Below are 14,067 nucleotides of genomic sequence, written 5' to 3' on the forward strand. Positions count from 1 at the left end.
GGAGCCAGACCACGCTATAGGTCAAGCCGAGAGCCACCGCTGGGTGGGGCAGCCAGATGCTAGGAGACATCCCAGCCGGGTCAGGGCGCCGCAGAGCTGCCTGCTCACCACGGGCGCCGCCGTGGCAGACACGATGATGCACGCAGATGAGAGAGAAGGCAACGCAGCGACAGCGGAGAAAGCAAATTATCAGCGGGAGTTCGGCAAGGTGAACAGATAGGTACAAGAGACAAACTGGTGTGGAGGGAAGGGGAGGCCAAGGAGGAGGCCTGCGAAGGCGAGTGTGCACTCAGATGCCTCGCCTGCCTGGGCAGGAAAGCACACGAATGCACGGCACAGGTTAAAGCAGAAAGACACTAAGTTTTCTTTTTCATTCTTTTTTTTTTTTTTGGTAGTATTGGGGGTGGAACCCAGGGACTTGCTACCTCCGGGTTATATCCCCAGACCTATTTTAAATTTTATTTGGGAACAGGGTCTCACCAAGTTGCTGAGAGCCTCACTAAGTAGCTGAGGCTGGCTTCGAACCTGTGCGATCCTCCTGTCTCAGCCTCCCAAGTGCTGGGATTACAAGCGTGCGCCACCACGCCCGGCTTTGATTTTTCTAAATTAATTTAAAGTGTCAATGAATTCCAACTAGAGCAAAAAACAAAAAGTAGAACTGGTTTTTGTGAAAGTAAGATTAGCTGATTTACACATTCATAGGAAAATAAACCTAATAAGAATATCCAAAGCTGTGCGTGGTGGAGGACACCTGCAATTCCAGTACTTGAGAAGCTGAGATGGGAGGATTGCAAGTTTGCAGGCAGTCTCAGTAATTTAGTGAGGTCTTAATTTCAGTGAGGACTATTAAATTAGTGAGGCTCTGTTTCAAAGTAAAAAATAAAATAGGAGCCGGTTGTGGTGGGCACGCTTGTAATCCCAGCATTCAGGAGGCTGAGACCGGATGATTGCAGTTTGCCGTCAGCCTCAGCTACTTAGGGAGGCCCTCCGCAACTCAGTGAGACTCTGTTTCAAAATAAAGAATACAAAATCGGGCAGGGGGTGTAGCTCAGAGGTCAGATTCCTCTGGGTTCCATCCCCAGACCCAAAAAATATAAATAAATAATAAAAAATAAAATAAAATAATATAGGGCTGAGATGTTGCTCAGAGTTAGAATGCCGCTGGGGGCTCAATCCCCATCTCACACACACACACACACACACACAATATAGAAGACCTTTAGAAATTCGTACTAGTCAGGTGTGGTAGTACACACTCATAATCCCAGTCCTTGGGAGGTGAAACGGGAGGATGGCAGGTTCGCGGCCAGTGTCAGCAACTTAGCGAGGCCCTCCACAACTGAATGTCCAGAACACAAGCACTGGAGTACCAGTGATTCCCCTTCCTATCCTACGGCTGCCTGGGAGCCACAGCGCTCTGCTGCCCGGCACCACAGAAGTATTACATCGCATGTCACCAGCCTGGAAAAAGATCAAAATTCAAAGTCTAAAGGACCATTCCTACTGGACGCAAAGCTCTCACGCCATCAGAGTCAAAACTGTGAGCTGAGTCTCTGAAAGTCAGGAACTAGTGACTTGAAACAATGACAGTAACATGTGTGGGGCTTTACATTTATGTAAAACTAAAATACCTAAGAACCAGCCGGGTGTGGGAGAGCACAGCTGTGATCCCAGGACTTGGGAGGCCGAGACAGGATGATAACAGGTTTGAAGCCAGCCTCAGCTACTTAGCGAGACCTTGTTTCAAAATAAATAAAACAGGGCTAGAGCCAGGCCTGGTGGCGCACGCTTGTCATCCCCGCGCTTGGAAGGCAGAGAGACAGGAGGATCACGCAGGTTCGAAGCCAGCCTTGCTGGCTTAAGAAACCCTGTTTCCAAATAAAAATATAAAATAGGTCTGGAGTGTAGCCTGGAGGTAGAAGGCCCCTGGGTTCCATCCCCAGTACAAAAGAAAGAAAGGAAGGAAATACAAAAAGAACAATAGCACCCAAGGCCAAGGGCGGACAGATAGAGGTAAAATATTGTGGGATACTTGCCTCGTCTGGTAAGTAGTTTAAAAAGAATTCAGCCAGGCGTGATAGTACATGCCCGGAACCCCAGTATTCAGGAGCCTGAGGATTGCAGGTTCAAGGTCAGCCTTGCCATCTTATTTAGGCTCCATTTCAAAATAAGAAATAAAAGAGGGCTGGGGGTGTAGCTCAGAGGTAGAATGCCCCGGGTTCCATCCCAGTACCACACACAGAATAAAAACTCACAGTTGACTCCAGTAAGTCAAGAACTCATATTAGCCATCTAGCAAAACCATTAGAAGATTCAAGATGCAGCAGCAACGCCAAGCACGGCGGCAGAAGATTGTAATCCCAGTACTCGGAGGCTGGGACAGCAGGAGCAGATTCAGAGCCAGCCGGCCTCAGCCACGTAAGCGAGGCCTTCCTCAACTTGGTGAGACCCTGTTTTTTTGTTTGTTTTGTGGTACTGGGGTTGGAACCCAGGGGTATTCTACCTTCAAACTACACTCCAGCCCTATTTTTTATTCTTTATTTGGAAACAGGGCCTCACTAAGTAGCTGAACCTGGCTGTGAACCCAGGTCCTCCTGTCTCAGCCTCCCAAATGCTGGGATTACGAGCGTGCGCCACCACGCCTGGCTCCAAGACCCTGTTTCAAATTAAAAATTAATAAAATAGGGCTGGGGGTTTAGCTCAAGAGGTAGAATCTCCCTGGGTTCCATCCCCCATAACACACATACACACACACACACACACACACACACACACTCACATACACACACAAAAAATAGCAAGGAGAAAGTGGAAAAAAAATACTTTAAATGCTCAATTAATCAAAAGAGAAAGAAAAAACAGAAAAAAGAAAAGATGAGAAAAAAGGATAGCCGGGCGTGGTGGCGCACGCTTGTAATCCCAGCATTCGGGAGGCTGAGACCAGAGGATCGTGGTTCGGGGACAGCCTCAGCTACTTAGTGAGGCCCTCCGCAACTCAGCGAGACCCGGTTTCAAAATAAAGAATAAAAAATAGGGCAGGGGGTGTAGCTCGGAGGTCAAATGCCCCTGGGTTCCACCCCCAGACCCACAAAAAAAAAAAAAAAAAGAAAAAAGGATGAGTCCAAGCATTTGGGAGGCTGAAATGGGAGGACCGTGGTTCCTGGCCAGCCGCAGCTACTTACTGAGGCCCTCTGCAACTCAGTGAGACCCTGTTTCCAAATAAAGAATAAAAACTAGGGCTGGAGGTGTAGCTTGGAGGTAGAGTGTCCCTGGATTCCATCCCCAGTACCACATACAGAAAAAGAAAAGATAAAAGGAAAAGATGGAAGTTTCTTTCCTTAATTCACTAATTATATTAACTTCAAATAGTCTTAAATATTCCTATTAATAGTCAGGATAATAACAAAACAAAAACCAATGATACGCTATGACAAAAAATAAAACTCTGACTTAGAGGGGTGCAAGAGAGAGTTGGCCTATGTCTGGAATCCCAGTACTTGGGAGACTAAGAGGAGGATCACAGGTTCAAGGCCTTTTTTTTTTTTTGGTACTGGGGATTGAACCCAGAGGCATTCTACCTCCAAGTTATTGCCCCCCCACCCCGGCCCAATTTTATTTCTTATTTGTTAACAGGGTCTCACTAGGGTGCTAAAAGCCTGAGTTACCAGTTATCTCTCGCTTTGAACCTGCGATCCTCCTGTCTCAGCCTCCCAAGTGCTGGGATTACAAGCATGCACCACCATGCCTGGCCTCAGACAGTTTTTTCAAAATAAAAAATAAGAAATGAGGGCTAGAGGTATTTGCAATATATATTTCTGAAAAAAGACTTACATCCAGAATCTATTAAAAACTCTTACAAATCAATAAGAAAAAAACAGACAAGCCAGCAGGAAAAAAAACAGGCAAGATTTAAAAGTCATTCCCAAGCGCTGACTCCCACAGTGCTCGTGAGCAGATGAAAAGGCGCTCTAGCCTTAGTCACCGGGCTGCAAGTCCAAACCCAAAGAGGCGGCCCGCACCCATACACACCCCTCAGGAGGCTGGCACTTTAAGAGGGGTGGCAGCGGGAAGTCCAGCAGACGCAGTGCTGCTAAGGGCAAGACTCCACAGCCGAGTACCATGCGCTGGGCCTCCTTCCAAATGTACGCTAACCGAACCACACACCCACAGGTATCGGAAGAAACACCTGCTGCACAGGTGCCTGGCTGGAAGTGGTCCGTCCCGCCAAGAGTGGACAGGCGTGACTAGACGGGATGGAAGGAGCGCGAGGGCGAGGGGCCCAGGAGGGAGGAGAGGCTGGGAGAGGCAACCTGCCCTGACATCAACCTGAAGACAGACAAAGCTGCCCTAGGACAGCAGAAGGCGGGCAGGTCAGCCCTGGGTGAGGGCTGATGGCAGAGTGAAGTCTGTGTTCCAGAACGCTCTCTGTCTGCCTGGAATGCTGGTTCAGTAGCTAGGTTTGCTTTGTAAAAATCAGTCAAGTGGTATACAAAGGTCATGTGCTTTACGCATGGATTCTATATTCTCTCTCTCTCTCTCTCTCTCTCTTTCTCTCTTACTGAGCTATACTCCCAGTCCTATTTTCTTTCTTTCTTTCTTTCTTTCTTTCTTTCTTTCTTTCTTTCTTTCTTTCTTTCTTGTGGTACTGAGGATGAAATCCAGGGGCCTTAGACCTCCGGGCTATACTCCCAGACCTATTTTATACTTTATTTGGAAACAGGGTCTCACTAAGTTGCTGAGAGCCTCACTAAGGAGCTGAGGCTGGCTTTGAACCTGTGTCATCCTCTTGCCTCAGTACCCCAAGTGCGGGGATTACAAGTGTGCGCCACCACGCCCGGATTTATCTTTTATTTTGAAACAGGGTCTAAGTTGTGGAGGGCCTCACTAAGGAGCTGAAGCCTCTCAGCCTCCCAAATGCTACATTTGGAAGGAGTACTGGGGATTGACCTCAGGAACATTCTACATCTGAGCTACACCCCAGCCATTATTATTTTTATTTTGAAGTACGGTTTTGCTAAGGGTCTAAGTTGCCGAGGCTGGCCTCAAACCTGAAATTCTCCTGTCTCAGCCTTCCAAGTACTGGGATTACAGGCATGTGCCACCCTCAACAACTTAATGAGACCCTGTTTCAAAGCAAAATATAGGGCTAGGGGTTGGGGGTAGCTCGGAGGTAGAACACTCCTGGATTCAGTCCAAGTGCCAAAAAGAAAAAAGAGAGAAAGAAAAGTGTGGAGCCACGTGCAGTAGCTCAAGCTTGTAATCCCAGTACTTGGAACGCTGAGACAGGAAGAATAAACGTACAAGGCTAGTCTGGGCAACTTCATGAAACAAAATAAAAAATAAAAATACTGGGGGTATAGCTCAGTGCTACAGCACCCTTGCGTTCAATCTCCAGTACCAAAAGAGAAAAAGAAAAAGAAAAAAGAAAGCCGTGTGTGGTGGCGCACACTTATAATCCCAGTACTTGGGAGGCTGAGACAGGAGGATCGCAGGTTCGCAGCCGGCCTCGGCTATTTAAGTGAGGCCTTCCAAAACTTAGTGAAACTCTGTTTCACAAAAAAGAATAAAAAATATAAAAAATAGGGCTAGGGGTATAGCTAGGAGGTAGGATGCCCCCGGGTTCCATCCCCAGTATCGCAAAAAAAAAGAACAGAAAAAGAAAGAGAAAAAGGAAAGAGTTCAACAACTCCATAAAAAGTGAGCAAAAATATGAACAGTTCACAGGGAAAAAAGTGCAGGTGGCTTCGAACCCCATGAAGAGATGCTGAAGCTCAGTCCCGGAGGGGGTGGGGCAGGGGGCGGGGCAGGGGCGGGGCAGCCAGAGGCCCTGGGCCTCGCCATGGGCGCCACCAGGCACCTGGGCAAAGGGCACGAGCTGAGCCAGGGGTCTCATTTGGAGGGCACCTCCTCTGGACACGTTTACACGGGCTGAAACACCCCCGCTCCATAACAGCAAAGGCTGGAGATGGGCTCCCTTAGAGGCTGCGACTACAGAATTTTCCTACAATGAAGCCTAGGAACCAGCTAGTAATAGTACCGCAGCTCTGGAGATATGTGCACACAGATCAGGAGCAGTCTGCGGGGACTTAAGCGAAAGCAGCGAGACGCCATGTTACTGCTATCAAAAAACAAGTGGGGTGTAGCTCAGACAGCACTTGCCTGGCGTGAGTGAAGCCCTGGGCGGGATCCCTGGCACAACACGCTCTGGCTTGGGCACACACCTCTTCATACTGTCTGTCCAGGACAACCGTGAATGACTGGGGTGGTGTTTCCAGGAGGGAGGGGTTCTGTGGGCGGGGACAACCTACTCACACTATGGAACCGTGCTGGGAGAGAAGCTACAAGCCCCAGCACTCAGGCAGAAAAGTAAACATCCTACATGCAAGGACACTTCAGGGCAAAGGCTGCTCATCTCGCTCGACTGAACCCCTGGGCCACATTAGTACCTTTGTTTTTGTTTTTGTTTTTTGGTGGTACTGGGGTTCCTGGAAACCCTTCTACCTCGGGGCTACACTCCCAGACCTCTTTTTATACTTTTTTATTTGGAAACAGGGTCTCTTAAGCCAGCGCGGCTGGCTTTGAACCTGTGCGATCCTCCTGTCTCCGCCTCCCAAGCGCGGGGATGACAAGAGTGCGCCACCACGCCCAGTACATAAATACCTTTTGTGCCAAGATAATGGAGACGAGCCGACACAACCCATGTGAGCCCTAACCCTAACCCCAAGAGGCACTCCGCTGCTTCCTCCCTGGCCAGCGAGCCGGCCGGCCAGCTGGCACTCACCTGGGAGGAGAGGGCATTCTTGTGGGACTTCTTGTAGATCAGAGCTGGGCAGATGAAGCAGATGAGGCTCCCCATGGTCGCACCCGTGAGACCCAAGATGGTCTCCACTAGAAACAGAGGCAACAGCAGGGGTGAGCGGGCGAGGGCTCGGCTGAGCAGCAGGCTGAGCTTGCAGCAAGCAGCGGGCGAGGCCCAGCAACGCGGAGGCTGAGGACCAGCGAGGAGCAGGGGCACCCACTGCACCCAAAAGGCGCCACAAGCTGGCTTGGACTCATCGCCTGATCTGGGCACCAGCGAGAGGCCAGGCACCTGGAGACTTCCTACCAATATCAGATCCTGACTGCACAGCCTAGGTCACATGGCCAGGCACTTCGCAGGCGACCCAGTGACCTGCCCGAGGACGCGTAAAGGCCAGAAGCTGCAGCATGCTGGCCGAGGGCAGCACCTGCCGGTTCCCCTGGATCTGCTGACAAGGAGCCCTAATTCGTCTGCAAGGGAATAGACGCCTTTGGATAATGTAAGCGCTGCTCGGGGCCGTCCACATCCCCTCGGCATGTGCTGACAACTTCAGGAATGGAGTGATTCAAAGGAGAAACGAGCAGCTTCATAGCCTTCACTTTACCAATCAGGCCTGCTTCGGCCCTGGAGTCGGCCCAGGTGTGAACTTGGAGTTTCCACACCTATGCGCCGTTCCACCAGACCGCCAATGTTACCCCCTGCCTGTCTCTTTGGAAACGATGAAAAAAGTGGCCTAGGAGTTTCTAGACATCTTTAGGGGACCGGAGAGGATGGATCTGCACAGGACAGCAAGAAGAGCTGGCCGCTGCCCTTACCATTGGGGATCATGATGCCACCGACCATGGTTCCAAACACGACCGACAGGGTGAGCGCTTTGAAGCGGAGAGGAGGCATGTAGCCTCCAGCAGCAAAAGTTCCATCTTTCTGCTATATGAGAGAAAAGAAAAAGAAAAAGGTTTTGAAATGACTGTCCTCCACTCTGAGGCAATGCCTTACGGCTCTGCCAAGAACACCAAACGGGCTCCACATGGGGAGGGCGCGGCCTGGCAGAGGAGCAGCACCAGCACAGCTGGCTGTCTGAGCACCCTGAACACCTGCAGGGTGCCGGGAGGGCACGGGCGCTGCCAGCTGCCACTGGCAGTCTTCAACTTTATTATTTATTTGCTTTTTGTGCTAAGTAGTATTTGTTTATTTATTTACTTTTTGTGGCATTCTACCTCTGAGCGACACCCACAGGCCTATTTCTTATCCTTTCTTTGGAAACAGGGTCTCCCTGAGTTGCGTAGGCCTCACTATGTAGCTGAGGCTCCTGCCTCGGCCTCCCGAGGACTGGGATGACAGGCGTGCGCCACCACGCCTCAGCCTCAGCCCCACTCGTTTTCCTTTTCACTATCAGTGCAAAGCCACGGAGATTCTTAAAAAGACACAGAGGTGTGGACAACAGGATACCAGCTCCATAGGGACGCCCTGCAAGATGACTCAGACCTCTGGCGTGCGTGCAGGCAGAGGCCTCCCACACACGTGCGCACGCCGCAGCTCCAGAAGATGCTCATGGCAGCTCCAGCCCAGGAAGAAGGCAAGAGGAGCGGCCTGGCATGGCTCAGCACCCCCGGCCTCGTGCGCTCCACATGCGGGAGCCCTTCCAGGGAGCAGCACGGGCAGAAGCAGGGGCCTGGGACTCCCCCTGCCCAGAGCCCAGCTCTGCCACTCACCAGCGCCAGCTGTGTGCCTCAGTTCCCCCCGTGCCAGCCGAAGCATGTCCTCATAGAGCTGTGAGGACCAAATGCATTCACACGGAAAGGGATGACGAGGCTAGGAACAGCTGCTTGAACCTCCCAGCACTACAGTCACCAAGTACACAACTTCCAGAACAGACTTTCACACAGGATGAAACGAGGGCGCTGGAGCCGGAATCTCTAACCAACTTGAGGATAGCTGCTGACTATGGCTTTCGTCATCCCAACACTAGAAGTTCACCAAGAAACGCTCCGAGAGAGGGAAAAGGGGTGGGGAGAATGTGTGCTGACAGTCACGAGCCAGCTATCCCAGGACATAGAGGGGAAAGGCCAGGGGCCAGCAGGCCTTCCCAAGAGGCGGGAGCAGTGGGCCACGTGTTGTGGGTGTCCATGGGCACACGGGACCCAAGTTCCCAGCGCATCCTCAAAAGACAGGAAAGGCAGCACTGCTGCACCTCCGCAGACACCCGCGAGGTGGGGGCCAGCCACGCCGAGGGAAGGGGAGGCGCGGAGGGGACTTTCTTATGTGATACTTCCTTCCATGACACTATTAAGTGATACAAACGTGCTACACACAACAGCATGGATGCTGTGCCGATACAAAGTGCATGCTGGTGCTACACACTGGGAGGGAGATCAGCGATCCACGGGCAGAGGGGAGCAGGCGAGCCGTGGGCACCCCGCGGCCAGATGAGCGGCTTCACCTCCGCCATGAGGGACGAAGTCCCGAATCCTGCCTCAGTCGACACACAGGCGCCTGGATGCTGGCAGAGGCAGGCCAGAGCGCCAGTTCCCAGGACCAGGCCTCTGCACTGCCAGTGGCAGAGGCCACGAAAAGGAGGCGAGGGCCACGGCCACGGCCGCTAGAACCGTGTGCGCGTCCTCGCGAGGAGGACGCCCGTGCCAGCGGCTCTCCAGCCCATGGCCACCTCCCCCAGCTTCTCCAGGTCCACTGAGCGGCACCCTGCCACAGCAGCTCACATGACCTTGTGTCCCCGGCCATGAGGAGTCCTGGCTGAGGAGACGGCCCAGGCTCAGAGACCTCAGGCCTTGGCAGACAGCGCCACCATACAGAGGCGTCCAGCTGGGACAGGCCACTCTGAGCTGATTTGGACAGGCTGGCACGAACCGCGACTGGCCGGGGCTCAGCCCTGAGTGATCTGGGCACGAGGAGCCAGTGTGCCTCTAGCTGCTCACTCAGCAACAGGGAGGGAACCATGAGAGCCTACTGGCTTCGACCCTGTTAGGAAATTTCTTGTGAAGGCCTAAGCAGCTGCCTCACCTAGACACGCTGGAGTTCAGAATGTTTTTGTTAAATTGTTAAGATTTTCAAAGTTATATGAAAGTAAAGAGGACAGCAGCACAAGCCCAGCCCATGACTCGTCTTTACCAACGCCACCAATCACCTGGCTTCCGTGTCCCCACTGGGCCCGCTGCAGGGCGCTGAAGCAGGACCTGCTGGCTGCTACTTCTGACTTGGGGATGACAGCGTTATGCTGGGAAGTCATTGGGCCTAAGCTACTTGCACACCTAGCCTAACCCAGCTGGCTTAAAATTCCCTATTCCAGCCAGGCGTGGTGTCGCACATACCCTGTACTTGGGAGGCTGAGATAGGAGGATCGCACAGGTTCGAAGCCAGCCTCAGCTACTTAGTGAGGCTCTCGGCAACTTAGTGAGACCCTGTTTCCAAATAAAATATAAAATAGATCTGGAAGTGTATCCCGGAGGTAGAAAGCCTCTGGGTTCCATTTCCAGTACCACCAAAAATAAATAAATAAATAAATAAATAAATAAATTCCCTATTCAGGGGCTTGCTCAGTAGTAGAGCATATGCTTAGCATGTGCAAGGCCCTGTGTTCGTTACACACACACAAACACACAATTAAAAGGCTGCTTCCACTGAAGCTTATTTCTTAGGACACTCCACCACCCCACCCAGGAAAACATGGCTGAGCACAAGCTGGCGGAGGAGGAGACTGGAGGACTCACCTGCTGCTCGAAAAGCAGCGTGTTCAAGGCCTGCCTGCAAGGCAGGATCGTCATGGGGAAGCCCACGGCCACCGACATCACGAAGCCCACGCGGATCATCTCGGTCACCAGGTTGGAGGGGAAGTGAATCAGCACGTTGCCTGCGGTGGCCTCAGTGAAGCTGACGTAACCGAAAAACCCCACCTGTTGGGGAGGGGAGCCGGCAACGAGGAGGATCTGGGCATCTGTGACCGTCACAGGGAAAGCAGGCTGCTCCAGACGGGCCTGCGAGGCCCTTCCCGAGGAAGCCGGCACGAGAGGTGGCCTCCAAAGACCAACGTGCCAGGCAGGTCCTCATCTGTACAACTTCCTTCTCTGATAACCAGAGGTGAATGCTAAACTTGAGGGGTCCAGCTGGGCATGGGATTACACTTGTAATCCCCGTACTTGGAAGGCGGAGACAGGAGAATTGTAGGTTCGAGGCCAGCCCAAGCAACTTAGCAAGATCCTGTGTCAGAAAAATAAAAAGGGCTGGGGGGTGTAGCTACGAGACAGAATGCCCCTGGATTCCATCTCCATTCCCCCCTAAAAAAATAATAAATAAGATGGGTGTGTTGACACATACTTGTAATCCCAGTATGTGGGATGCTGAGACAGGAGGGTCACAGGTTCAAGGACAGCCTCAGAAAGTAGCGAAACGCTCATCAACCTAGCAAGGTCATGTTTCAAAATAAAAATAAAATAGGGCTGGGGGTGTTGCTCAGAGGAAGAATGCCTCTGGGTTCAATCCCCAGTACAAAAAAAGAAAAGAAAAAAAATAGACCACACCAGAGAGGAGAAAATGGAGCTGCCTGTATGAAAAAGAAGGTGCTGAATGTCCCCTAAGCCTTGCCAGGGGCCGCTCTTCAAATGGGCAAGCATGGTCCCTGCAGAAGAGGTGCGGATGGCCGGCGCCCGGCAGGGACCATACATGATGCGCGGGAAGATGCTTTGCGGCCACAAAGCTGCAGCTGAGCCTCGCCATACCGGCCAAAGGCAGCAGGAGCACTGAGAGGCCGAGGGAAGCCACACGCCACCAGCGCCGTGGCTTGAGCCGCGGGTGCCCTTTCCTACGGTTTGACACATTCCTCTTGGACACGCTCCCCCACGTGGGGGGGTGCCGCGGGCTGGACCCAGGAGCATTCTACCTCTGAGCTACACCCCAGACCTATTTTATTTTATTTTTAAATAGTGTCTCACTAAATTGCTGAGGATGACCTTGAACCCACAATCTTCGTGGTCCCCGCTTCCCCAGTACTGGGGTTACAGGTGTACGCCAGCGCAGCCAGCTGCCATGCCCCGCCTCTGTAGTGAACAAATAGAGGTGCCAAGCAGAGACCCAAGGTGGCGCACTCCTGGGGCCCGCCCGCCTGCAGCTGGACAGGGGAGAGGAGCTGCTGCAGTCACGGTACACACCGCACCCCCAGGAGCCAAGAAGGGAAAGGGGGGACCTGGCAGGCTCTGGGCCCCAAGCACAGGTCGCTTCCTGTTGGAGGGGCGCCCCTGCTGACGAAGCCGGGCGAGGACAGGACGGGAAAGGGTCCTACCATGACGTAGAAGGTGGTGACCACGTTGAGCGAGGAGGCAAATATGGAGCTCATGGTCTTCACGGACGGCTCGTCCAGGCTGTCATAGGTGGGCAGGACCTGGCTGTGTAGACAGCAACTGTCAGAGTGCATTCCTCTGGCCTCGCCCACCTGGCTGCGCACTCCCAGGACCAACTCTGTCGCGCTTGCTGCCTTCACTGTGCGCTGGCTCACAGCACTGGGCGATGGCCCTGGCGGCCCAGGACACTCCACGCAGACACCTCAGAGCGCTAGAGCCAAAGGCCGCCTGTGCCGCCAAAACACGGCGCCACCACTGCAGAGACACGGTGCTGACAATCCAAGTAGCCGCGCTCGCGGAGGACGCCACCAGCTGGACGAGAAGCCCAACAGGCGCAACCATGAGCAGAGGGGCGGGCAGGAGGCGCCCGACACTTTCCCAACTCGCAGCCTCTTCTGTGTGAGGAGAAAACTGGCTCCTGTCCCAGGCCCCGTGCCAGGAACGTGGTACCGCTGGGAGGGTGGGAGGGGCCTGAGGTCCTGGCTGGGCAGGGATGCGACAGCCCCACGGGCTCTCTGCAAACAGCGTGTCTGCGGCCAGGGCGGCCAGGGAAGCGCGGAGGACCACGCCTGCACCCGAGGCAGTTCAGACCAGGACACAGGTGAAGTGCAGGCAAGGGAGGAGGAGAGAGGCCGGAGGCCCTCCAGTGTGTGGCTGGCGGCTGTGGCCCTCAGGCCAGGCTCAAAGGCACAGGGGCAGCCAGGCCAGTGGGCCGGGGGCAGGGGACCAGGATGCAGGAAATCAGCAGCCAAAAACGGATAGGCCCAAGGTCAGTGGAGCCAAACCCCAAACTGCCTGTACAGCCTGAAAAAGAGGACACCCCACCTTGACCAAACGGCAGGAACGTGGGAAGTCTGGAGAGGTGAAGCAGCACCCCGGCTTACCCCGGGCTCACAGCTCACTGCCCTCAGGCCACCTCCACCCCACCCCGCCCCGGCCTCTCAGTGCTGACCAGGCCTGTGGCCAGAGAGAATCCACACCAGGCTGGGGGTCAGCACCAGAGTCGCCCCAGCACACACCACGAGTCCCTGCCATGGGAGCAGCGGTAGCTGTGGGAGGAGCTGTCTGGCCACACGGATGGACAGGTAGAAAGGCCAGGTGGCAGGCTCTCCTCCATCCTGACCGTGAGCCCAGGGATCCCCAGACTGCCCTCTGGGGAGAAGGCGATGCGAGCCACGGTCTCCAGCCACGGTCTCCTCCACAGAGCTCCCTGTGGCCCAGAACACGGCCCTGAGCCACACCCGCAGAGGGGCCGCCACAAGTGGACCTAGCCCTTGGGGTCCCCCGCCCTGCCCGGGTCTCCTGTGGCCAGTGCTATCACGGCCACTCCACCAGGCCCGGGATGACTGTTCGCATCAGCTACTATGAAGGAAGTCCAGCGGGGCTAGAGTGACGGCAACATCTGGATGTGTACCAGGCAGGCCAGCTGCTGCAGCCCTGGGAGAGAGGGCCCTCACCATGCCTGACAGACCTGGGGCTGAAGGCGGGGTCACGCTCATGGCCCTGCGCCCTGCCGGGAGGAGAAGGAGGCCTGCTCAGTGAGCGCGCGCCTCCCCTCCCAGAACCCAGAACCTACCCTGAGAAGCAAGGCCCACAGAGGCACTGGCTGCTACGTGGCCACCTCTGATGAAGCCAGACTGCGGGCTCAGTTTTAAAAGCAGCACACAGACAGGAAGGCCAACGGTAACCAGGTATGTGGTACAGAAATGTAACTTCTGCCACCGAGAATACCGGGGACGTAAGCAACGAGGCTGGATTGCATTCTGGTGGGAACCGGGCTGCCAAGAGCGAGACGTAAGCGGGAGATGACGATTTGGATGTTGCATGTGGTGTAAACACAGCAGTGTGAGCGAATTTTATCTGTCACATTAGTTTACGATTGGCACGATCCGTGCCCACTGACGCGATGGGGGGCCTCTG

General features: G+C 53.9%; 1 protein-coding gene across 1 annotated transcript in view; it reads right to left on the reverse strand.

Moving 5' to 3' along the window:
- The window catches only part of SLC38A10 (solute carrier family 38 member 10), a gene marked incomplete at both ends in the record, with an annotated part of 46,884 nt that overhangs the window by 16,368 nt on the left and 16,449 nt on the right, over positions 1–14,067 (reverse strand). Inside the window, 4 exons of the mRNA XM_080713344.1 lie at positions 6,782–6,888; positions 7,615–7,726; positions 10,525–10,707; positions 12,090–12,192. Of these exons, the coding sequence (XP_080569470.1) occupies positions 6,782–6,888; positions 7,615–7,726; positions 10,525–10,707; positions 12,090–12,192 (505 nt within the window). The remainder of the gene's footprint in view (positions 1–6,781; positions 6,889–7,614; positions 7,727–10,524; positions 10,708–12,089; positions 12,193–14,067) is intronic.

Source organism: Muscardinus avellanarius, assembly GCF_963383645.1.
Source record: "Muscardinus avellanarius genome assembly, chromosome: 16".
NCBI lineage: Eukaryota > Metazoa > Chordata > Mammalia > Rodentia > Gliridae > Muscardinus > Muscardinus avellanarius.